Genomic DNA, 23,883 nt, shown 5'->3' on the forward strand with positions numbered 1-23,883 from the left:
AGGTAAAGTGCTGTTTTTGAACCTAAAGTTTAAAAAAAAACTAAAGTCAAAGAGCATACACAGTATATGACAGAAAAACTGCTGTTTTTAAAGGACCTACAGCAAAAGACGGCAGACAAAAACCCTTAAAATGACAAGATATGACAAAGATCATCTATAAAACAGGAAACTGCTGTTTTTGGAGGACCTACTGCAAAAACATGAGACAAAGATCATCTACATGACAGGAAAACTGCTGATTTTGAGGACCTACTGTGAAAGGGTAATTCATATAAAGGTGAGGGCTCTGCTGTTTTTAAGAACCTACAGCGAAAAGCCGCAGTCAAAAATCCTTTAAATGACACTGCTGTTTTTGAGGATGAACTGTGAAACACGAGTCAAAGATCATCTACAGGTATATGACAGAAACACTGCTGTCTTAAGGGCATACTTCAACAACGACAATGGAACATCCTCTATATTGCTCTTTTAAGGACACACTGCAAAACTAGCTAAAGATCGTCTATATGACAGTAGCATTTTATACAACTATTAAAAAAGTTTGCAGCACTTTACCATAGAGGAGGAAGAGGTCGCCATGTTTGTTCTTGTCTCAATCAACAGCCAGCAGGCTAACCTCTCAAGTCAAGTAGCATCCTTAGCAGCGATGGCTCCTTAATTCGAATTTCAATTTATTAGAATAAAAAGAAAAAAGCTTCAAAGTTCAAACGGTTATCTTCAAAAAAAAAAATGTTAAGAGGAGGAAGCCCAGGGTGGAGTGGATGGTTGAAGGCTGGAGGTTGGAGAGGGGTCGACGGACGGTGATGTTGTCCGAGATAACAACACCGACAGCGGCTACACCGGGTGTCATTTCCGGGGCTGCTACTCCGGCGTACAAGTCACAACACACGGGGTCCACTCGCTATCAACCGGTCGCTGTCAGTTCAGGACCAGCGGACGCACGCACCACTTCCCCGCGGGTGGAACTGCGCCAAAGTGCGGCTGTGATGTTCCAAAGTAGCCCCCGCAGCAAGTGCGGTAAAAGTCGACGGGCGTCGGAGTGACATGAGGCGCAACACTTGACAGCTTCCGGAAGAAGCCGAAACAAACCGAGCGGCGCGGCAGTGTCTTACCCGAAAACGGAGCCCCGGCTGTGCGCTGCGTGTTGTCGGAGAAGTTAGTTTTGCGGTGCTCGGCACCACACAGCTGCTCCGCCGCCGCCGCCGTTGCTGCTGACGTCACTGTGATAACGCCTCATTTGCATACGAGTGACCTCCTCCCTGATTGGACGTCACACCGAGCCTTCGCCTCAATTTGGCCCCCGGGTTTTTAAAAACTCGTTCCCCGGGTCTGGGAGAGAGCGGGGGCGTGCGGCGCCGCCCCGCGGGTCCGCGCAGGAGAGAGGGGGCTGGATTCGACCACAGATTCCGCTACCAAAGTCCTGCGCTTGATGACACGGGAGCATATAAAATGGCCGCGTTAGGAGCCAAAGCCAATCCGGAGAGCTTTTACTTTGGCAGCACGAGTCAGTCCTTCATGCTAATCGTGTCAGCCAGGACCCGAGAGGGCGCACGTCACCGCGAGAATATAGCGACCTCTAGTGGAGGAATGGCAGTACTGGTTCTACTGCTAAAACACGGGTCGAAGATGTTCTGTGTGACAGGAGCGTTTTGCTGTTTTTAAGTCACAAACACTAATCAAAAAAGCTGGTCAAAGATCCTGTATAAGTCAGGAGTGCTATGTTGTTTGTAAGAACCTACACAAGCATGTTAAGTCATAGATCCTCTTTTTAAAAATGACTTTGCTGTTTTAAAGAACCTACGCCAAAATGTAAGGTCAAAGATTTTCCAGAGGAGTTCGGCTGTTCTTGAAAACTTACTGAAAAAAGCTAGTCAAAGATCCTCTATATGACAGGAGCGCTCTGCTGTTTTTTCGAGAACCTTCTGCAAAAAACTAGTCACTCTTTAATAGACAAGGAGTGCTATGCTGTTTTTAAGAACCTACGCCAAAATATAAGGTCAAAGATTTTCCAGAGGAGTTCAGCTGTTCTTGAAAACTTACTGAAAAAAGCAAGTCAAAGATCCTCTATATGACAGGAGCGCTCTGCTGTTTTTTCGAGAACCTTCTGCAAAAAAACTAGTCACTCTTTATTAGACAGGAGTGCTATGCTGTTTTTAAGAACCTACGCCAAAATGAAAAGTCAAAGATTTTCCAGAGGAGTTCTGCTGTTCTTGAAAACTTACTGAAAAAAGCTAGTCAAAGATCCTCTTTATGACAGGAGCGCTCTGCTGTTTTTTCGAGAACCTTCTGCAAAAAAACTAGTCACTCTTTATTAGACAGGAGTGAGTGCTATGCTGTTTTGAAGAACCTACGCCAAAATGAAAAGTCAAAGATTTTCCAGAGGAGTTCTGCTGTTCTTGAAAACTTACTGAAAAAAGCAAGTCAAAGATCCTCTATATGACAGGAGCACTCTGCTGTTTTTTCGAGAACCTTCTGCAAAAAACTAGTCACTCTTTAATAGACAAGGAGTGCTATGCTGTTTTTAAGAACCTACGCCAAAATATAAGGTCAAAGATTTTCCAGAGGAGTTCAGCTGTTCTTGAGAACTTACTGAAAAAAGCAAGTCAAAGATCCTCTATAGGACAGGAGCGCTCTGCTGTTTTTTCGAGAACCTTCTGCAAAAAAACTAGTCACTCTTTATTAGACAGGAGTGAGTGCTGTGCTGTTTTTAAGAACCTACGCCAAAATGAAAAGTCAAAGATTTTCCAAAGGAGTTCTGCTGTTCTTGAAAACTTACTGAAAAAAGCTAGTCAAAGATCCTCTATATGACAGGAGCGCTCTGCTGTTTTTCGAGAACCTTCTGCAAAAAAACTAGTCACTCTTTATTAGACAGGAGTGCTATGCTGTTTTTAAGAACCTACGCCGAAATGAAAAGTCAAAGATTTTCCAGAGGAGTTCGGCTGTTCTTGAAAACTTACTGAAAAAAGCAAGTCAAAGATCCTCAATATGACAGGAGCGCTCTGCTGTTTTTTCGAGAACCTTCTGCAAAAAACTAGTCACTCTTTAATAGACAAGGAGTGCTATGCTGTTTTTAAGAACCTACGCCAAAATATAAGGTCAAAGATTTTCCAGAGGAGTTCAGCTGTTCTTGAGAACTTACTGAAAAAAGCAAGTCAAAGATCCTCTATAGGACAGGAGCGCTCTGCTGTTTTTTCGAGAACCTTCTGCAAAAAACTAGTCACTCTTTAATAGACAAGGAGTGCTATGCTGTTTTTAAGAACCTACGCCAAAATATAAGGTCAAAGATTTTCCAGAGGAGTTCGGCTGTTCTTGAAAACTTACTGAAAAAAGCAAGTCAAAGATCCTCTATATGACAGGAGCGCTCTGCTGTTTTTTCGAGAACCTTCTGCAAAAAAACTAGTCACTCTTTATTAGACAGGAGTGCTATGCTGTTTTTAAGAACCTACGCCAAAATGAAAAGTCAAAGATTTTCCAGAGGAGTTCTGCTGTTCTTGAAAACTTACTGAAAAAAGCTAGTCAAAGATCCTCTATATGACAGGTGCGCTCTGCTGTTTTTTCGAGAACCTTCTGCAAAAAACTAGTCACTCTTTAATAGACAAGGAGTGCTATGCTGTTTTTAAGAACCTACGCCAAAATATAAGGTCAAAGATTTTCCAGAGGAGTTCGGCTGTTCTTGAAAACTTACTGAAAAAAGCAAGTCAAAGATCCTCTATATGACAGGAGCGCTCTGCTGTTTTTTCGAGAACCTTCTGCAAAAAAACTAGTCACTCTTTATTAGACAGGAGTGAGTGCTATGCTGTTTTTAAGAACCTACGCCAAAATGAAAAGTCAAAGATTTTCCAGAGGAGTTCTGCTGTTCTTGAAAACTTACTGAAAAAAGCTAGTCAAAGATCCTCTATATGACAGGAGCGCTCTGCTGTTTTTTCGAGGACCTTCTGCAAAAAAACTAGTCACTCTTTATTACACAGGAGTGATATGCTGTTTTTAAGAACCTATGCCAAAATGTAAGGTCAAAGATCCTCTATTTGACAAAGACGCTGCTGTTATAAAAACTTACTGCAAAAACGTTATTCTTGTTTTACTTTTGACAAGAGTGTTCTGCTGTTTTTAAGTCACAAACACTAATCAAAAAAGCTGGTCAAAGATCCTGTATAAGTCAGGAGTGCTATGTTGTTTTTAAGAACTTACACAAGCATGTTAAGTCATAGATCCTCTTTTTAAAAAATGACTTTGCTGTTTTTAAGAACCTATGCCAAAATGTAAGGTCAAAACTTTCCAGAGGAGTTCTGCTGTTCTTGAAAACTTACTGAAAAAAGCAAATCAAAGATCCTCTATATGACAGGAGCGCTCTGCTGTTTTTTTCTAGAACCTTCTGCAAAAAACTAGTCACTCTTTAATAGAATAGAATAGAATGGACTTTATTGTCATTATATTTGCATATAACGAGATATAAAATGTAAGGTCAAAGATTTTCCAGAGGAGTTCGGCTGTTTTTGAAAAACTAAAACAAAGATCCTCTATATGACAGGAGCGCTCTGCTGTTTTTTCGAGAACCTTCTGGAAAAAAGTAGTCACTCTTTATTAGACAGGAGTGCTATGCTGTTTTTAAGAACCTACGCCAAAATGTAAGATCAAAGATCCTCTATTTGACAAAGACTCTGCTGCTATAAAAACCTACTGCAAAAACGTGTTATTCTTTTTTACTTTTGACAAGAGTGTTCTGCTGTTTTTAAGTCGCAAACACTAATCAAAAATCTGGTCAAAGATCCTGTATAAGTCAGGAGTGCAATGTTGTTTTTCAGAACCTACACAAGCATGTTAAGTCATAGATCCTCTTTTTAAAAATGACTTTGCGGTTTTAAAAAACCTACGCCAAAATGTAAGGTCAAAGATTTTCCAGAAGAGTTTGGCTGTTTTTGAAAAACAAAAACAAAGATCCTCTGTATGACAGGAGCGCTCTGCTGTTTTTCCGAGAAACTTCTGCAAAAAACTAGTCACTCTTTATTAGACAGGAGTGCTATGCTGTTTTTAAAAGAACCTACGCCAAAATGTAAGGTCAAATATTCTCTATATGACAAATAATTTGCTGTTTTTGGGGACCTATTGCAAAAATCTAGTCAAAGATCCTTTAAATGGCAGGAACGTTGCGGTTTTTAAGAAACTACACAAACAAGTTAAGTCCCAGATGTCACTGTTTTGGGAACATACTGCAAAACAGCCAGTTGAACATTTAAATGACAGGAGCATTCTGGTGTTTTTGAGAACTTATTGCAAACAAGCTGGTCAAAGATCCTTTATATGACAAATACTTTGCCGTTTTTGGGGACCTATTGCAAAAATCTAGTCTAAAATCCTTTAAATGACAGGAACGCTGACGCTGCTGTTTTTGAGAAACTACACAAAAAAGTTAAGTCCCAGATGTCACTGTTTTGAGGACCTACTGCAAAAAAGCTAGTCAAAGATCTATTTTTGCAGTAGGTTCCTGGTCTGATGAAAGTCCTGAGCCAAAGAGAGATAATCATGTCCACTGTTTTTAAAACGACCTACTACCAAAAAACTAAAAAAACAAAAGCGGGTTCAACCTCTATGACAGGAGAGCTCCACCGTTTTTGGGAACATACTGCAAAACAGCCAGTTGAAGAACCTTTAAATGACAGGAGCATTCTGGTGTTTTTGAGAACTTATTGCAAATAAGTTGGTCAAAGATTCTCTATATGACAAACCATTTGCCGTTTTTTGAGAACCTATTGCAAAAATCTAGTAAAAAATCCTTTAAATGACAGGAATGCTGCTGTTTTTAAGAAACTACACAAACAAGTTAAGTCCCAGATGTCACTGTTTTGGGGAACCTTGTGGAAAACAGCCAGTTGAATGACAGGAAGGCTGCTGTTTTTGAGGACCTACTGCAAAAAAACTAGTCAAAGATCCTCTATATCAGTGGTCCCCAACCTTTTTGTAACTGCGGACCGGTGAGGTTGGGGGAGGGGGGGGGGGGGGGTATGGTATTTTTTTTTTTGTCATAAAAAATACAATTATGTATGCTTCGGACTGTATCCCTGCAGACTATATTGATCTATATTGATATATAATGTAGGAACCAGAAATATTAATAACAGAAAAAAACAACCCTTTTGTGCGAATGAGTGTGAATGACTGTAAATTTTTCTTTTTCTTGTGCGGCCTAGTACCAATCGATCCACGCACCGGTACCGGTCCGCGGCCCCGTGATTGGGGACCACTGCTCTATATGACAAATCATTTGCCGTTTTTGAGAACCTATTGCAAAAATCTAGTCAAAAATCCTTTAAATGACAGGAACGCTGCTGTTTTTAAGAAACTACACAAACAAGTCAAGTCCCAGATGTCACTGTTTTGGGGAACCTAGTGCAAAACAGCCAGTTGAAGAACATTTAAATGACAGGAACACTGCTGTTTTTGAGGACCTACTGCAAAAAGGCTAGTCAACGGTACCGGTCCGCGGACCGATTGGTACTGGGCCGCGCAAGAAATTAAATTTTTTTTTTTTTAATTAAATCAACATAAAAAACACAATACATACATTATATATAAATATAGATAAATACAGTCTGCAGGGATACAGTCCGTAAGCACACATGATTGTGTTTTTTTAATGAAAACAAAAACAAAAAACAATTCCACTCCCCACCCCCCGTCCGTCCGTGGGACAAATTTTCAAGCGTTGACCGGTCCGCAGCTACAAAAAGGTTGGGGACCACTGCTCTATATGACAAAAGCACTCTGTTGTTTTTGAGGACCTACTGCATTCAAAGACTGTTTAACCTACAGGAGTGTAATGAAAGTCAGTGGCGGAAACAAATAAGAAGGTCCAAGAGTATTAAATGAATATTTTATTGTAGTCAAAAGAAAGCATTGACAGATGGTTGCAGTGATGTCATTCACACTCAATAGAAAGGATCTGTGGTGATCATTGAACAAAAGCCAAATGAAACAGTTTGATGGGAGACTAAATGGCAGAAACTGGTTTGTCCTTTCGCAGAGATTATAAATAGATCCAGCAGCTTTTAGCACCATCTATTAATATTCTTACACCGTCATATACAGGTAGTTAATTTGGAAGAGTGGAAAAGAGAAATACATGTGATTATCATTTTGGGGCCATGGGTGAATCAGGACTTATTAGGACTGAAAATGGGGAACAAATCAGCGTAAAGATTGCAAGCTTTACTCAAATCAAACCTTCACCGACGCAAGCATTATTTACATAAAGATCCTTTAATTACATGATCACCAAATTAAAACCAAACCATAGTAAAAGACTAATTAACTTCTGCAATGTACATATGATGAACTGTAAGACAATGGTTTGCACGTCATTAAAAATAAATCCGATAAGAAAGAAAAGAATAAAAATGTCGCTTAGATGGACAGGTTGGAGGTCGTCGACCCAGCTGTGATTGACATTCCTGGTCTGATGAAAGTCCTGAGCCAGAGAGAGATCATGTCCACTGCACTCAAATCTACTCAACATGGAGACATCCATTTGTCATCTTTGCCTTGCAAACTTTCTTTTCCTTAAGCTAAAGCTGTTGGCGGGCGAAGCTTTTAAAGCTGAGCAATAAATATGATAATGCTCTTTTTCTTCTTCTCCAAAAAGGAAACCAGCTCACGGACATTGATTGGGGGAGGCAAAAGTGGCGTGGGTGCTTCCCTCTAGTGGCCGTGCGCAGGTTCAGCTCCGAGGAGGACTGTCGTCTTTGCTGAAGGGCTGCGTTGAGCCCGGTTTGACCCAAGACAGGCCTGAGCCCTGCGTTCCCTTATGGTGATCCTCAGGTCGTCTCTGGAGGGAAATCGGTCACGTAAAAAAAGTGGTCTGGCTATAAAAAATACAGACGGTTATAAAATAGTTTGCTAGAAAAGCCAATCGATGGCTTTGTAAACCTGGGTCGGTTTCTCTTCTGTTTCTTCTTATAAACAAAGCATCGCAAACTAAGAGTGCTCATTGGTTGCAAGAATGTAAAGAAGGAGGTTTACAGTATGGACTAGTGAGCACTACCTTCATTCAAACAACAAAAGATGACCCATTTGGAAAAATGTTTTTTTCAAGACAAAAATCAAGTACAAAAGGAGGACGACGCTTAATAGCTATGAAATAAGTGCCATTATTTGTAGCTGCTCAGAAGTTTTTGGATGGCTTTTTCCATTGATTATCATCACCTAAAAGGAAACTACCCTTTTTTTTTTTCAAATGTTGCCTGTCATTCACAATTTCTATTTAAGAACATGTGTTTTTCTTTTATGCATTGTAATTACCGTAATTTCCGGACTATAAGCCGCTACTTTTTCCCCTCGTTCTGGTCCCTGCGGCTTATACAACGGTGCGGCTTATTTACGGCCTGTTCTTCTCCGACACCGACGAAGTGGATTTCGGTGGTTTTAGTACGCAGGAGGAAGACGATGACATAATGATTAAAGACTGACTTTTCATATACCGGTAGGCTGGTTATTTTGATAACGTACAGGCGAGCACTTTGTATTACTTTGCACCGTTATATTATTTGTACTCTGCACAAATGCTGTTTGCCATGTCAAAGATGTGAAAGTTTGATTGAATGATTGAAAGATTTATTGTAAATAAATGGGACGCTTTGCGTTCCCAAACAGTCATCTCTGTCCCGACAATCCCCTCCGTGGTAGCAGGAACCCCTATATACTACGGTAATTACACATCAAAACCCTGCGGCTTATAGTCGGGTGCGGCTTATATATGGAGCAATCTGTATTTTCCCCTAAATTTAGCTGGTGCGGCTTATAGTCAGGTGCGGCTTATAGTCCGGAAATTACGGTAGTAAAATACAGCAAGTACGACAAGGCAGCCAATAGGACTAATCGGTTGGGCCCTCTAAAAAACACATCCAAAAAGCGCCAACAATGCTCAATTTAAATGTTTTGGTCTGAGTATTAACAAAGTATTGGCGATATTGTCATTATAAGCAATTATGGAGACAAACTACTTTCAGCGGCACCGTGATTACAGAGAGCTAACTAGCTTATGCCTCTATTGACATACTGAGCCGGTGAGCTGCTGCATCGCCTTAGTGTAAGTAAAAGTTAATTACAAATCATGCCTCTCACTTGTATAGTAGAAGGATGTGGCCGTAAACTGAGAAGTTGGTCCACTTTGACAGCCAACTTAGAACCAGAGATGGCGGGAAAGACAAACAGTTTGGATCACCTTTTATTGTTTTTTTTTAACCTAGTGAGGTATATGAATAATCCTTCATCTAAAGACAGGAACATATAAAGAACCCATCAGTCGGCATCCCAGTGAGAGCAGACATTGTACAGTAAGTGATGTTTTATTATGTTCGTAGTTTGCATTTCTTGTTTAGCGCTTAGCAGGATCTGTTTATCGCACAGCTTCTAAAACTTGTAGTTCATCCTTTCATTCAGACTTAAAAATATAAGTTGCTGGTCATCATTTGTTCCAAAGCAGTAGTTGTTGGCGCTCATAAAGTCTGTCATGAATAGCAGTAGTTATTGGAAAAAAATAGAGAACCTTGTGATGTAATTAATACATCGTCGTATGTTTAAAATGAGCAAAATACGTAAATCTCACATGTTTTTATGAACGTTCCTGTCACTCCATTACATATATACTTACAGTGTAGGGTTGGGCGATATGGACCAAAACTGATATCCTGGTATTTTTAGGTTGTATCGCAATATAGGATCCATCCATCCCTTTTCTACCGCTTATTCCCTTTGGGGGCGCTGGAGCCTATCTCAGCTACAATCGGATATAACAGTATTTTAAACAAAATGTGCAATGTTTAGTTTAAACTCAACACCACATTACTGTTTACTACCAGTGTCCTGAAAATTACTTTTAAAAACGAATTATAGTTACTTGTTACTTAACCAAAAAAGTGATTTAATTACTAATAGAATTAATCTTTAATAAATGATGGAGGCTTTTGGATGTTTTTTAAAGTGCTATATAGGCTAAATAGAGCGGAATCCCATTACCTCCATTGTTTATTTATAAGTTAGAATGCATAAAATAAAAACGTGTGTTTTGTCTCACACAAGGAGTGTGAATGATAGACAAAATTCCTAAAAAATGTAGTTCCCCTTTAAAAATTAGCATCATAACGCCTCCTTGTTTGTTTACCAATGTCATGCAATATTCTATCAGACAACATGTTCGGTAAACCCAATTTTTTAGGTTTAGGGGTCAGATCAGACCGAGACCGGCGAACATGCTGAGCATCAGGTTTGCTTAGCATCAACAGCAGCGTTTTTATCATACAAATCATTGGCACAAAAGTTACCCTAGAAAAAAATAAAAAATTATATGGCGAAATGCACTTTGTCCCCAACAAACACACGGATGGAGACACAAGGGTTGTACGAGTGTCCAAGCTTGACGTAATGAGGCAAACACGAGCACAGGAATCGCACCAGACTTCAGTAAACACTTTGACTGTCCGCTGATATGATTAGTTAGATTTTGCCCATTAGCGACGCAATGTCACATCTATGGCATAATACACAGATTGTGATGTAGTTCTGTACACTGCCTAGTCACTAAAAGTGTCAGGATGGAGTTGCAAAAGTTTCCATATGTGAACCTGCGGAAGGATTGTTACTAGAGCTGCTTTAGACTAAGTATTTTTATAGCTGAATCTGATTAATTAGATTTTGCTAATTTCTTCGAATCTATGGCGTTTTTTTTCTAAAGAGAAATAAACAGATGGTGATATGTAGTATACTGACTGGTCACTGGGTGTCAGTAACGTCACATGGATGTGATGTAGCACGTACAGTATACATGAATATATAAAAAAAAGCACTTATGAAAGGAATACAGTCTTTCCTTAAAAAGGAACAAACATCTTATTTGTGACTTTTTTTAACCTAAAAAAATAAATTTAAAAAATAACCATAGTTGTTAAAGTCCTCCGCTTTGGCGCGCAGCAACATGAAGACATCAAACTTGACTAAATAAAAGTTATAACAAGGTTTCTGTATGTGAACTGATCTAAAAACTTGGTTGAGGGGAATTCTAAATCCACTGTTTACATAGACAATAAAAAAAAATCATCCAATCATGAAAGGCATTTTATTTCCGGAAATAAGTAAGAAAAAACTACTTCGGCCTCTGTGGTAAACAAATTCCGTGTCGACCGCACATCCTCAGTTAATTTTTCCTTTGTACTCCACATGTTTATTTTCCAGTGATGAGCAGTAACAAGCTACATGTAGCTAAGTTATGTAGCATAACTACCTTTTCTAGTAGCTTAGCTACTTTTTTAACGAGTAGCTTTGCTAGCTACTTTTAGAGCCATGTAGCGAGGTAGCTTACACCAAAACTACAAGCTACAAAGAGAGAAAATGGAGGCCAGGCCAAAAAAATAATACAGAGAAAATCGAATGACCTGGATTAATGAGAACATCCACACATACAGAGAAAATGATTGGTTAGTGTTTGTATGATGAGTCATAATTGGCTAATGTTAGGATCATTATCTTTTGTAAGAAGAGAGCTACACCTCCAGGACGAGGCAGTGCGTCCCATGTCCCGATGAGGCTCAACCTCACCACTCCAAGTAGAAACATCCCCCCACACTATTAGTACAATATTGTGTGCAGACAAAATACTTTATATAATAAGCGATGTGGGAGGCCAGCTGATGTTACAGATGGGACATCACACCAAGAAGTAGCGACCGCTTTGAGGAAGGCTGAGGAGACAGCCGGAACTAAGATTTATCTTTTACTCTCTAAATACAATTTTTCTGCACACATAAATCTCATAAAAAATTTAAAGACATGATGAAGAAACATTTTACAGACCTACCGGAGATAAATTTTTGTGTAGCCAAAAAGATAGCGACTTACTTTGTATGTGAACATTCGCTCCTTTGCCTCCTCGTGAACAGCTGGGTTCCATGGAGAAAAGCTGCAGCACAGACAGCATCAATTATTATCATGTACACAAACGTAAAATAAAAGAAGCTGGCGACGGTTTAAAGAAGCCACCTTATTGCGTAGGGATCGTCTATCTTGGGCTGGTCAAACAGACGACTGTTGCATAGTTTCACATTGTCCACCACTTTGCTCTTGAACAACTGCACATCCTTTTCGTAGCTGAGGACACAACAGTTTTAAAGAACTCCGATGGCAAATGGTTGACATAATGCACGAGGCAAACAAACATGGACACGCTGTAAGGAAACAACTGGAAATACTGCAAGTGATGTATTTCATTGTCACTGCATGCATGTTTGAAATAAGATGACAACAACCAACAAACAAGAGCTTTAAAACATTTGTAAGGATAACAACTGAAATCAATATGAAGAGTAATGGAATGTACTGAATAGAGAACTTAAAAGAGAACTGCACTTTTTTGTAATAACTTTTTGCCTATCAGTCACAATCCCTATGTGAGACAAGAACATTTTTTTCCCTCTTTTTTTATGCATTCTAAATTGTAAAATACGACTCGTACTAGACAGCAACAATATACCTAATGGCAGTCAACTATTCCGCCATCAAAGCCCTCAAAAAAACATCCATAAATACGCCATTTACATGTCGTGACCAGAATATTAACCAAGTATTGGCAACATTGGTATACGCAGAAGAACCACTTTTACCGAGATGTAACTAGCTCCTGCAGCTATTGACCTACTGAGCTGCTGCATCGCCTGTGAGTTGGTAAAAGCTTGTGCTCTATTTTAAGTCATGCCTCACACCTGTATAGTAAAAGGTTGTGGCCATAAGCCAAATAGTTGGTGAACTTTAACATTGAATTTAGACCCCAAGAAATCGGGATGGTACGACAAGATGATCGTTTCTCACATTTAATCTACCTGAGGAGTGAAGATTATGATTAATGTATTATCTAAAATGAGGAAAACAAGGTCTTGTGCTGAAAGATATAAACATCCCATCAGTCAGCATCCCAGTGAGAGCAGATGTTGGACAGTACGGGATTATTTTTAGGACAGCTTTATAGGCGGAATAGATTGAATCCCAATTGCTTGCATTGTTAGCCACCCATTGATACCATTTATTTACGTTTTAGAAATCCATAAAAAAAAGAAAGACATAGGATTTTAAATGATAGGCAAAAATACAAAAAGCGCAGTTCCCCTTTAAGCAAAAACTTATTGGAGCTTTTTTCCATTTTAGGTAGCAGTTTGCCCAACTAATGGAGTTGTAAGCATTCAAGACATGAAACAATTATACCAATTGGTGGTATTTAGTTGAAATATTTTTGACTGTGAGAAGTTATTTTGATGAGGTGCTGATTTTGGAAACTCACAGCACAGCAGCTTCTGGGTTGAAGGGTTCTGTCGTGTTGATCTTGTAGAAAATGGTACGTGCATACATGAGGACTTGCCAGATGTGGTTGTGATTTCGCCTGCAATGAACACACGGCATGGTGTCGTCGGTGTTGTATATACTGCACATGTGTAAAAAGGAGAAAACAGTACCTCCATTTGGTGAACGCTCTTTTAACATCAAGCTCGCCAGAGACGGGGTCGACGAGCGGGTGGAAGACTGGCATATCAAACACCAATTTCTGTAATTATGTATTTAAACAACATTTTTTGTCAAAGGGATCTACCTGAATATGTGCAAGGGCTGAATTCACATCTTAGTCAAATAAGACATCAGCATGACAAAACATTTCAGTTAAGCAAGCATCAAATGATCAGATGTTTTGCTTCTTCAAGTTACTCCAAAATCAGCCTCAAAAAGAGTTAAGACGTGTGTGAAATCATAAAAGATTGTTGTCATTGAGGTAGTGTGGTTTTGACATTTTACTGTGCATTTGTGACAGATAAGGATATAAAAATGTGGCGCCAATCGTCACTGTATTGTTAAAGTTAACTGTTATAGTTGAGGGGATTGATTATTTTGACACATGTATGACATTTTAGAATGTTAGTGTCACAATGCACCGCTAATCAGAACGTGGGCTAGATGTTGTTGGCGGCCCAGCCGGGGACCGTCAGGTCCGTTGTTGTTTTCCATTTGTGTAAACATTCTCTGTGATATCGTGTCAGATGCTGTGTTTCCCTTCTATGCAGATGACGTGGTTATATATTCAGGCATGTGATTTGACCACAATGAAAAAGACTGAAAAAATTTCCGGAGGTCTGGGGGACGAAGGCCCCCAGCCAGCTCCTGGTTTTTCACCAAATTGACATGCTAAAATTAACAAAGACAGCACCATTTGAAGAAAATATTTTAGTGTTTAAAGACATGAAAACATCATTAATAGAACATACATAACCCAATTATAATAATGAATCACTGTATATGGTTCAGTCCCAACAGTATTTAGTCACTAATATTTACATCTTGTGTTCATTTCACATCCACAGGTGTCACATTGATCAGTGATATTATCTACAGTTTATTTACAGTATTACCACATTACTTCAGTTCACTTCACACATTAGCTTTCTCTGAGAGCCCTAACATGAGCCTTCTTTGCAAATTTCTGAGCAGCCTGCATTTTCCTTTTGGTCTCTGCTTTTGTAGCTTCTTTTTTGGATTTTCGGATAAATATAACAAAATACCAAATGTAAACATTTCATTCTTTTCGCCAAAATAGGATAAAAATTTATGAAAATATTTAAACATGTTTAGTATTGTTTACTCATATTTGAAAATAGGAAATAATAATAATGTGAGAACACTGACATATTGCATGAAACAAGTGTGAAACTATTTACCTTCAAGATTGTTACACCACTGACAAAAGTTTCAAGAGACTACATAAGAACTTAATATTACAAAATAGTATTATATGCAAATTTATTTCAAATAAATTGTTAACTGGAATCAATAATGCGACTCTTTGAATTTCTGTAATTTCATAATATATTTTCACGTGGCTTTTTATTTTTAGAAAAACCCATTTATATTTCGCAAAGCAATAATTGGTTAATATTTAAAACAAACATGTGTATTTCGCAAGCAAATATTTTTTAGCTTACCTCATTATTAACAACCCTGTCTGCAACTGAAGTGGGTTGTGGGTGGATCTTTCCTCTCGATGTCACTTTCGGTTGACATCCAAAAGTACCAGCTAGTGAAAAGTTTGTTTTCCTTACTTCAAGTTGTTTCATATGTTTTTGGCGTTTCGCATGTACTTCCAAAGCCTTGAAACCTTGTGATCCATAGTCAATATTATCATGACACCACGTGCACAAAACCTTTCCGGGACGATCGATTTTCCGAATAAAATCACCGAACAAAGTCGTAACTTCCTTCTTCCCAACAGTATCAGTGATTTCCCTTTCCATCCAGTCCCATCGAAACTTATTTTTGACATGTTTATCAATTTCTTTTACTCGTAAAGCATCCTTTCTCTCGAGAACCGACATCGTTTACATATGGAAAATGGCGGTAATAACCATTATGAATGATGACGTTATTAACGTCATCATTCATAACAGATGTCCTGATTGGTCGATATGTTTCTTGTGACCAATCAACTACGGCGTAATATAAACTACGTCTCGAATCTTGATTTAGGGTCGGAAAAAAAAACGGAAAAACGGGAGATAATTTTTTTTTTTCCCCCGAGATTAAAAAAGACGGAATTCCGACTTTAGACGGAAAAATCACATGTCTGTATATTGTTCATCCCCTGCTGTAGCGCAAACCTTTGAGCTCCTGCAGTCTGCTTTTGATGTTGTTCAGTCCCAGCTGACTCAGTTGACCAGTGCTAAATGCAGACAAATCTAAGGTGATGTTATTTTCAAATGGCAAACGACTGCCATTAAACATTCCAAAATTATCAACTGCTCATAAAGGTGGCCTTGAAATGGTCACGAAATAAAAGTACTTAGGGATTGTTATTAATGAGAATTTATCTTTTAAATTACACAGAAAAACTTCTTGCTAAACTTAAAATTAAATTTGTTTTTTTCTTTAAAAACAAGTCCTGTTTTTCCCTACAAGTTATGAAACGCTTGATTCTGAAGACTTGTATGTCTTTGCTAGATAATGAAAACTTGCTTTTTATGAATGCACCCCTAAACGTATTTGAAAAAACTGGATACTGTATATCACTGTGCTTTATGTTTTATTACCAGTTTTGGCAACCTTTTTTTATATACTGTATAAATCACTTCTTGGTCTGGGTTCCCCCTATTTATGTTCTTTTATGTGTAGAGACTCGAGTTGCTACAGTTTAAGGTCACAGGACATCCTTGGCGTGTTGGTTCCTAGAGCCAACACAAGACTCAATAAAAAAAGTCCCATGGTCATGAAATAAAATTACAAAAGGATCTGAGGCTACCTGAACTGACCACTTTGGGTGAATTTCAGACCATTTTTCAAAAAGGATCGAGAAGCTGTTTCTTTCTATTGGGAACTGTACTTGTTTTTATTTAAACATTATATGTTTTACCTTTTGTGTGTTTTTTATGTTTATGTTGTAAGTAATTTGTACTTTTAACTATAGTGTGTGACTGCTCCTGTTTTTTAAAAATTATATTTATTTATGAAACCTGTTTTTGCTGCACTCTTGGCCAGGTCACTCTTGCAAAAAAGATTGTTATTGCAATGAGGTTTGTTTTACCTGGTTATATAAAGAAAAATGAAATGAAAATGAATTGTCGTTGGCGCCATTATGGAACTAATACTGTTGCTGATACGGCGGTTATTGCAAGTACTGTACTGCCTCTTGTCCCTCCCCCAGTTGTTAAACCTCTCTGCCCCCTTTTCTCTCTCTAGCAACCCTCTGTACCTCAGCTCTGTCTCTATCTCAACCCAACTGATTGAGGACGGCCACCCCACGGAGCCTAGGTTCTGTTTGAGGTATCTTCCACAAGGGGAGTTTTTGAGGTTCAGTATGAGGAGCATGGTTCTACACCTGCTCCATGTGTCCAATTCGGTGAGATCATTTTTTTTGGCACTATATAAATAAAATGTACCTGTAATTTAATGAATCAAAGTACTATGAGGGACACAGTCTGGAAACAATTACCAGTGGTTCTCAAACTTTTTTCCACAGATGACCACCGCAGAAAAAACTTGTCTCTCTCCAAGTACCACCATTATGACAAACATTAAAATACAGTAGCATAGTAGGCCTAAGTATTCGTTAAACACAAGGCAGAGGTCTTATTTAACTAGTATATTAAATATTTGTGGCCACTGTGACATTACACACAGTTTGAACAGTAACCGTTTGAATATAGAAAAAATAAAACACTGTACTATAATCAAGTGATTTGGTGTACCAGTAGATGTAGCCCACGCAGTTTGACAATTACTGCTGTAAATGTTCAATTTAACGCCTCTATTTAATTAATCAGTCTTCCACAGTTTAGGGGTGTATGGTCTGCAAATAGCTAGGGCTGTAGGCAACCTCCTCAGGTATTTTATTAATCCCACAAGCTGGCCGAAGCTGCATTTGCATTATCACGAGTAGTCGGCATTAGGGATATAACGATATGAAAATCATGACCAAAATACCACAGTTATCAATATCATTGTGGAATTGTTAAATATGCTCAAAAAGTACATGTACACACACTAAAGTCTTTTGACCAAGCTACTTTAAAAAAAAAAAATAAAAAAAAAATAGACAGTTAGAAAACCCAATATTTTGCAAGTTTTGTTTCTTACGCTTCACTGATAGTGTTTTATTATTTGTATTTTATCTGTTTTAATTGCTAAGCTTAATAGTTTTAAATATTGGTTTGTACTGTAGCACTTTAAAGATGTATTTAAATTAAAAGTGCACAACAAATAAAATGTATTATTTCTGGCGGGTCTTGTAGCGTGCTACTGTTAAGCGATCCTTGAACGCACCGTAAAAACACCTCTGTCTCGTATTCTTCAGAGTGTAAAACAATCACTATGTGCTGAGAGAGCATAGCTTATAGGTTCAATGTGCACAATAAAATATCTTAGTCCCTCAGTGTGTGTCTATTTACTTTTAGAATCGGGTACGTTGTTATTTGAACGGGGAAAGATGTTAATGTTTCTAGTTTTCATGTCAGCATTTCAGCGAGCGAGCAAGCTGGTGCCAGTCTGTCCATGAGTTTATCAAAGTGCGGTTATCAGTCACGGTTTTTCAATACTTTTATTATGGTAATAACCAACACGAGTTTCACCACGGTTATCATAAATATGTTTGTTAAATCCAGAGTCTAGCAGCTTTATTTACCGCTTTAAATGAGGCCAATGCTACTTAGCTATTGGTATAAAATTCACAACTGTGAATGTAAAGCACCACTCACTGGACAATCGCCATCTGGATAGTTATCTGGGATATACACAGTGAATTTGAAGACTCCATCCTGGTACAAGCCGTGTCTGATGAATATGACCCCAAACCACACTAAACAGGGGGAGACGGAAAATGTTAGCGGCGCAAGCTCAAAGCGGGTAATAGAGTCAGTGACCAATTTCCACATTCCAAAAGTGAGAAATCAATACTCACTTAGTGCCGACTTGTAAGACGGCTGCACATAAATTCCTGGGAGTTTCTGCTTAACCACGAGTGTGCTGCAGGTCACATGACAATCAAGTTAAAACCATTCGAAATGCATGCAACCTTCAGCAGTGAGTCCAATTGATTTTGTAAGGGTCACACAGACGCCGCTACATACAACTCGGCCAGCAGGGAGTACTCCAAGTAAAAGGGTCCGTAGGGTGCATGTGGGCCGTTGGCAGACTGGGCCGGGCTGCCCATGCCTGTGGGCTTGGTGACGGCGGTTGCATTCTTAGGGATGGCTGGAAGCTGCTTCTTGATGAACGGCAGCCGGGGCGGGCTGGGTCTCTGCTCCCCCTGTCCGCCCTGGTCTTCGCTGTCAGGTCTCTGCAAAATAACAGCTGACATCTCAGCATGTGGGCGCTTAGGGTGGGGTCGACATGTGCTTTGACAATCTTCTCAGGTTACGGTACACCTCGTCGAGATGAAGTCAAAAGACACAAGTGTCCTGATAAAACTGGGAGAAAAATGTCACTGTAGACGTTTTTAACTGCACAGAAGGGAATCTACCAGGAAGTTTTAATGATGACAATCAGCATTTGGAAAGACGGCCCGCTGAGTATTTTGGAGGCCATGCCTGTCTCATGAAACTCTGCAAGCACCTAAGGATGAACTGTGTTCTGCTTTTGAAAAATTGTGTGAAATTGGAAAATGGTACAGATTTTATAACTAAAGCCCCAAATTTACACCTCATACTGAAAATTGTCATTAACTAATTCAAAAAATTGGATTTAGCTAACGTAATACTAATTTGACTTCTCCTTACACTTGTATAAAAGCTAATGTTCCAGCCGATGTTTGAACCTTTATAAAGATGCTTAGAGGGCGCTAACTTTCCAATGTGTTTAAAGTAGGCATGTAACGGTATCAAATCTCACGGTACGAAATTATTAAGGCCACGGTACAATATATTGTGGTATATGTCCAAAAGAAAGACTTAAAAATGTTAGTGTAAAATGAAGTGGCAGGAATATTTAGAAATAAACACAATTACTGTATAATTAAAGACAAACATAATGCTATAATGTTCTAATCATATTCATTACTACATATACATATTTTTAAGTGCAAAGAATTGTGCAAGGACATTCACTATTTCAAGCAAAAAAAATAATTAATAGTATTAGTTAATTAAATAATCAACTAAGATATTATGAGCAACTTCTACTTTGCTTATTTTCATTCATGTGGTGTTTGACCAAATAATCTAAATGTGACAAAACCAATACATTGAGAAAAGTTTTTAAGACACCATTAGGTATTTCCATCCATCCATTTCCTACCGCTTGTCCCTTCTTTTCTTGAATACTTTACCTTTCGACTTGTATTGGCTGACATGCTCCAGAAGGGGTTCATTACACATGAAGAGGTTCAGTGGTGTGCTCCCCTTTTTCTCCCTTTACGTAGGTCCCATGACAAGTGCTTTCCAGGACATACATTCACAGATGGTGTGGCTCTGCAGACAGAGAACATATAAACACTTAAACAGCTTGCATTGCATTTGAAGTTCTGTTAGGTACCAATCATATAGATGGAAACATTGGTATCTGTGTCTTTTATAAAATGTGTAGACACATTTTTAAAGTATATATACTGTATTTTACTATCTGAACTACATTGGGTTGACCTAGCGTCACATCGTGTATTTTAAAAATTGTGTTAAAACGTTAGTGTAAAATGAAGTGGCAGGAATATTTAGAAATAAACACACTTACTGTATAATTGAAGACAAACATAATGCTAAAATGTTCTAATCATATTCATTACTACATAGTTTACAGGCCAAAAGTTTGGACACACCTTCACCTCATTCAATGCGTTCTTTATTTTCATGACTATTTACATTGTAGATTGTCACTGAAGGCATCAAAACTATAAATGAACACGTTTTATATTCTGGTTTCTTCAAAATAGCCACCCTTTGCTCTGATTACTGCTTTGCACACTATTGGCATTCTCTTGATGAGCTTAAACCACACCTGTGAAGTGAAAACCATTTCAGGTGACTACCTCTTGAAGCGCATCGAGAGAATGCCAAGAGTGCTTTCCAGGACATACATTCACAAATGGTGTGGCTCTGCAGACAGAGAACATATAAACACTTAAACAGCTTGCATTGCATTTGTAGTTCTGTTAGGTACCAATCATACATATGGAAACACTGGTATCTTCGTCTTTTATAGAATGTGCAGATGCATTTTTTAAAGTATATACATATTTATTAGAGATGTCCGATAATGGCTTTTTTGCCGATATCCGATATCCCGATATTGTCCAACTCTTAATTACCGATTCCGATATCAACCGATACCGATACATTTTCTACCGCTTGTCCCTTTGGGCGGAGTCTTTAAGCAACAACTGTGTGGTACTACTTTTTTTTCGGTGTTTGCTTTTCATCCATCTTCCGCTTGTATTCATCGTGTATCGCCTGAAAATTCTTGAAGAGGTGGGAGATCTAATTGCTCGTATTAAAAGGAAGACGTCTTGGTTCCTCCTCGCATAACCAACTTTTTTGCAGTCATTGCAAATTGCCAGTTCTGTATCCGTCAGACACACTTTAAAATAATCCCAAACCATAGACATGGTGTCGTTAGTCAGTCACCGAGCGAGCTCGCTTGTTAGCCACGGCTACAGCAACAACACACTCTTGTTGTTGTTATGTTCCGCTCGCGGCGGTTTGATGAGGTCATCAAGCGTCGCCAGTAAACCTCTCATGCTGCAGTCATCAACTCCTGTGTTGTGTGTGGGAGAGGGGTGAGCGGAGGGGCTGCTGACTGGGAGATGCAACTGCTCTGTACTGCTCCCTACGTCCATGTTTTACCGGATACGTACCGCTCCGTACAGAGGCGTTTTAAAAAGTCATTAATTTTAATTTATTAATTTCCAATATTCCATTTTAAAGCATTTATCGGCTGCAGACGATGCAGGTGGAGGCCCCCTTGGTGTCCTGGGTTGTTGATTACCTGACTGACAGACCACAGTACGTGCGACTGCAGGACTGTATGTCTGATAGGCTGGTCAGCAACACCGGGGGCCCGCAGGGCACAGTCCTCTCCCCCTTCCTCTTCACCATCTACACCACCGATTTCCACAATCAGTCAGAGTCCTGCCACCTTCAGAAGTTTTCTGATGACTCTGCGATAGTGGGGTGTATTGAGGATGGTGATGATGAGGAATACAGGGCACTGGTGGAGGACTTTGTCACATGGCGTGGAAAGAACCACCTCCAGCTTAATGTGACAAAGACCAAGGAGCTGGTTGTGGACCTGGGAAGGAGGATGAGTACTCCGGCGACCCCTGTTTCTATCAGGGGGGTCGATGTGGACATGGTTGAGGATTATAAATACCTCGGTGTACACATAGACAACAAGCTGAATGGGTCAAAACACACTGAGGCACTCTACAAGAAGGGACAGAGCCGCCTCTACTTCCTCAGGAGGCTAGGATCCTTCAACGTCTGTACAAAGATGTTGAAGATGTTCTAAGAGTCAGTGGTGGCGGGCGCCTTCTTGTACGCAGTGGCCTGCTAGGGCAGCGAGCTGAGAGCAAGGGAAGCAAACAGACTGGACAAGTTGGTAGAGAAGGCCAGTAACGTGGTGGGAGTGGAGCTAGACTCTCTGGCGGTGGTGTCAGAGAGGAGAAGTCTAGCAAAACTCCTAGCCATTATGGACAACACCTCCCACCCACTACACTCGGACCTTGCGTAGAGAATGAGCATGTTCAGTGGAAGGCTCAGACTCCCAAAATGCAACACGGAACGACACAGGAGGTCCTTCATACCGACAGCCATCAGACTGTATAATGAATATGTTCCTTCTTGACTGCACTTAAATGTAGAGTATATGTATAATATATTTATATATTATATATATATATTATATTATGTATTATTATTACTGTCTATTGTGAGCGAACTGTGGTGCTGAATTTCCCCCAGGGATCAATAAAGTACTTTCTATTCTATTCTATTCTATAATATCGGCAGGCCGATATTATTGGACATCTCTAATATTTATTTATGTTTTATTATTTTTATTGCTGCTTTTATTTATTTATTAGATGCATTTTACTGAATATGCACAAGCACTGTTTTAATATTATGTGATAATGCTTTTTATACTGTACTTTTTTGTTTTCTCTTATGTAGTGTATGTGATTAGCGTCACATGTTGTACTTTAAAAATTGGGTTACAACATTATTCATGTTCTAGAAGGCTAACTGCAATAAGAATATACGTTTAATATTTCTAAAATGGGTTGTTAACTGCATGGCGTATATGACAAGGTAATTTACTGTCATTAGCCTAGCTAGCTTTAGGGCTGCCTTACACTGGCAGGTTAGCCATTGCGACGTGGATAACTTTATACCAAACATACTTGGAAGTTAACTTTAATGGCGTGCGTATCTAAATGACTTGATAAACTTCAGTATGTGGATTTGTCAACAAGCTGACGTAACCTCACCTGCTTCCTTGCCTCACTGAACCAAACCTTTAACATTAGCATTAGCAATGCAGACTTAGCGTCGATGACAACTTCAACACACCTCAAATTTAACAGGTTAGCCTTCGGAAAAGATTTAACACGCTTCTCCGAAACCTACAAAAACGTAAAAAATGGGTTTACCTCAGCTTAAGTGTGGCAAAAGTTCATCTGCTCGTCATCGCCTAGGTGTAAACACGGCTAGCTCGCCAGTGTCCGTGCAGCTCAACACTTTGACAGCCCGAGCTCAATCTAACGCCGCAAGAGGGGGCGGGTCTGTCCGTCACCCTGCCATTCCATTGGTCCTTCGAGAAGACTTCTTTGGTCTGTGATTGGCCATAATTCAGTCACGTGAGAAACGAGGAAATGAGTACTTGACGTGGCTGCAGCGACGACGTGTGGAAGAAGTGTGGAAGAAACATCAAAAAGGTACATTTTTTTGTACAAACAGACACCCAGAGGTCATTTAATTTTTGGAGTATGTGCTAAAAAAACAACAATTGTAACAGCCTGATTGTAAATAATGTAAATAATTCAGTGTGATTATCTTGTGTGATGACTGTATTATGATGAATGAATGAATGAATGAATGAATGAATGAATGAATGATCTTTATTGTCATTGTGCATGTACAGGTACAGGTCCAACGAAATGTAGGTTGCTTCCCTAAGGTGCTTTGCATTTAAAAAAAGAAGAAACCACACAATATACAAAAACCACACAATATACACAACATGCAATATGGCCTAAGACCACTCTAAGAAGCAATGTAGAAAAAACGAGACAGTAAAAAGTATAAAGTGACTAGTGAACTGACTAGAGAGGAGTAATGCTGGTTCCCAGTGTGCTGAGGGGGTGGGAGTCAGCATTTCCTACCTCCT

The 23,883-nt window shown here is 39.2% G+C and overlaps 2 protein-coding genes across 2 annotated transcripts in view; both read right to left on the reverse strand.

Annotated features, from left to right (window-relative positions):
• LOC133662775 (chromodomain-helicase-DNA-binding protein 9-like) overlaps positions 1 to 1,286 on the reverse strand; it is a 31,971-nt gene extending 30,685 nt beyond the window's left edge. Inside the window, exon 1 of the mRNA XM_062066918.1 lies at positions 1,113 to 1,286. The gene's annotated coding sequence lies outside the window, so the exon portion shown is untranslated. The remainder of the gene's footprint in view (positions 1 to 1,112) is intronic.
• A 5,949-nt stretch (positions 1,287 to 7,235) lies between these two features.
• LOC133631521 (AKT-interacting protein-like) lies at positions 7,236 to 23,288 on the reverse strand. Its single transcript, XM_062023813.1, has 10 exons — positions 23,147 to 23,288; positions 19,832 to 19,973; positions 18,636 to 18,844; positions 18,467 to 18,531; positions 18,264 to 18,364; positions 13,488 to 13,576; positions 13,316 to 13,414; positions 12,025 to 12,132; positions 11,884 to 11,944; positions 7,236 to 7,819 (listed from the first exon to the last, which is right to left on the reverse strand). Exons 2-10 carry the CDS (start codon positions 19,871 to 19,873, stop codon positions 7,712 to 7,714), a joined length of 882 nt encoding a protein of 293 aa, XP_061879797.1. The 5' UTR covers positions 19,874 to 19,973; positions 23,147 to 23,288; the 3' UTR covers positions 7,236 to 7,711.
• Positions 23,289 to 23,883: the final 595 nt, after the last annotated feature.

Source organism: Entelurus aequoreus, linkage group LG02, assembly GCF_033978785.1.
Source record: "Entelurus aequoreus isolate RoL-2023_Sb linkage group LG02, RoL_Eaeq_v1.1, whole genome shotgun sequence".
In the NCBI taxonomy this organism is placed as follows: Eukaryota; Metazoa; Chordata; class Actinopteri; order Syngnathiformes; family Syngnathidae; genus Entelurus; species Entelurus aequoreus.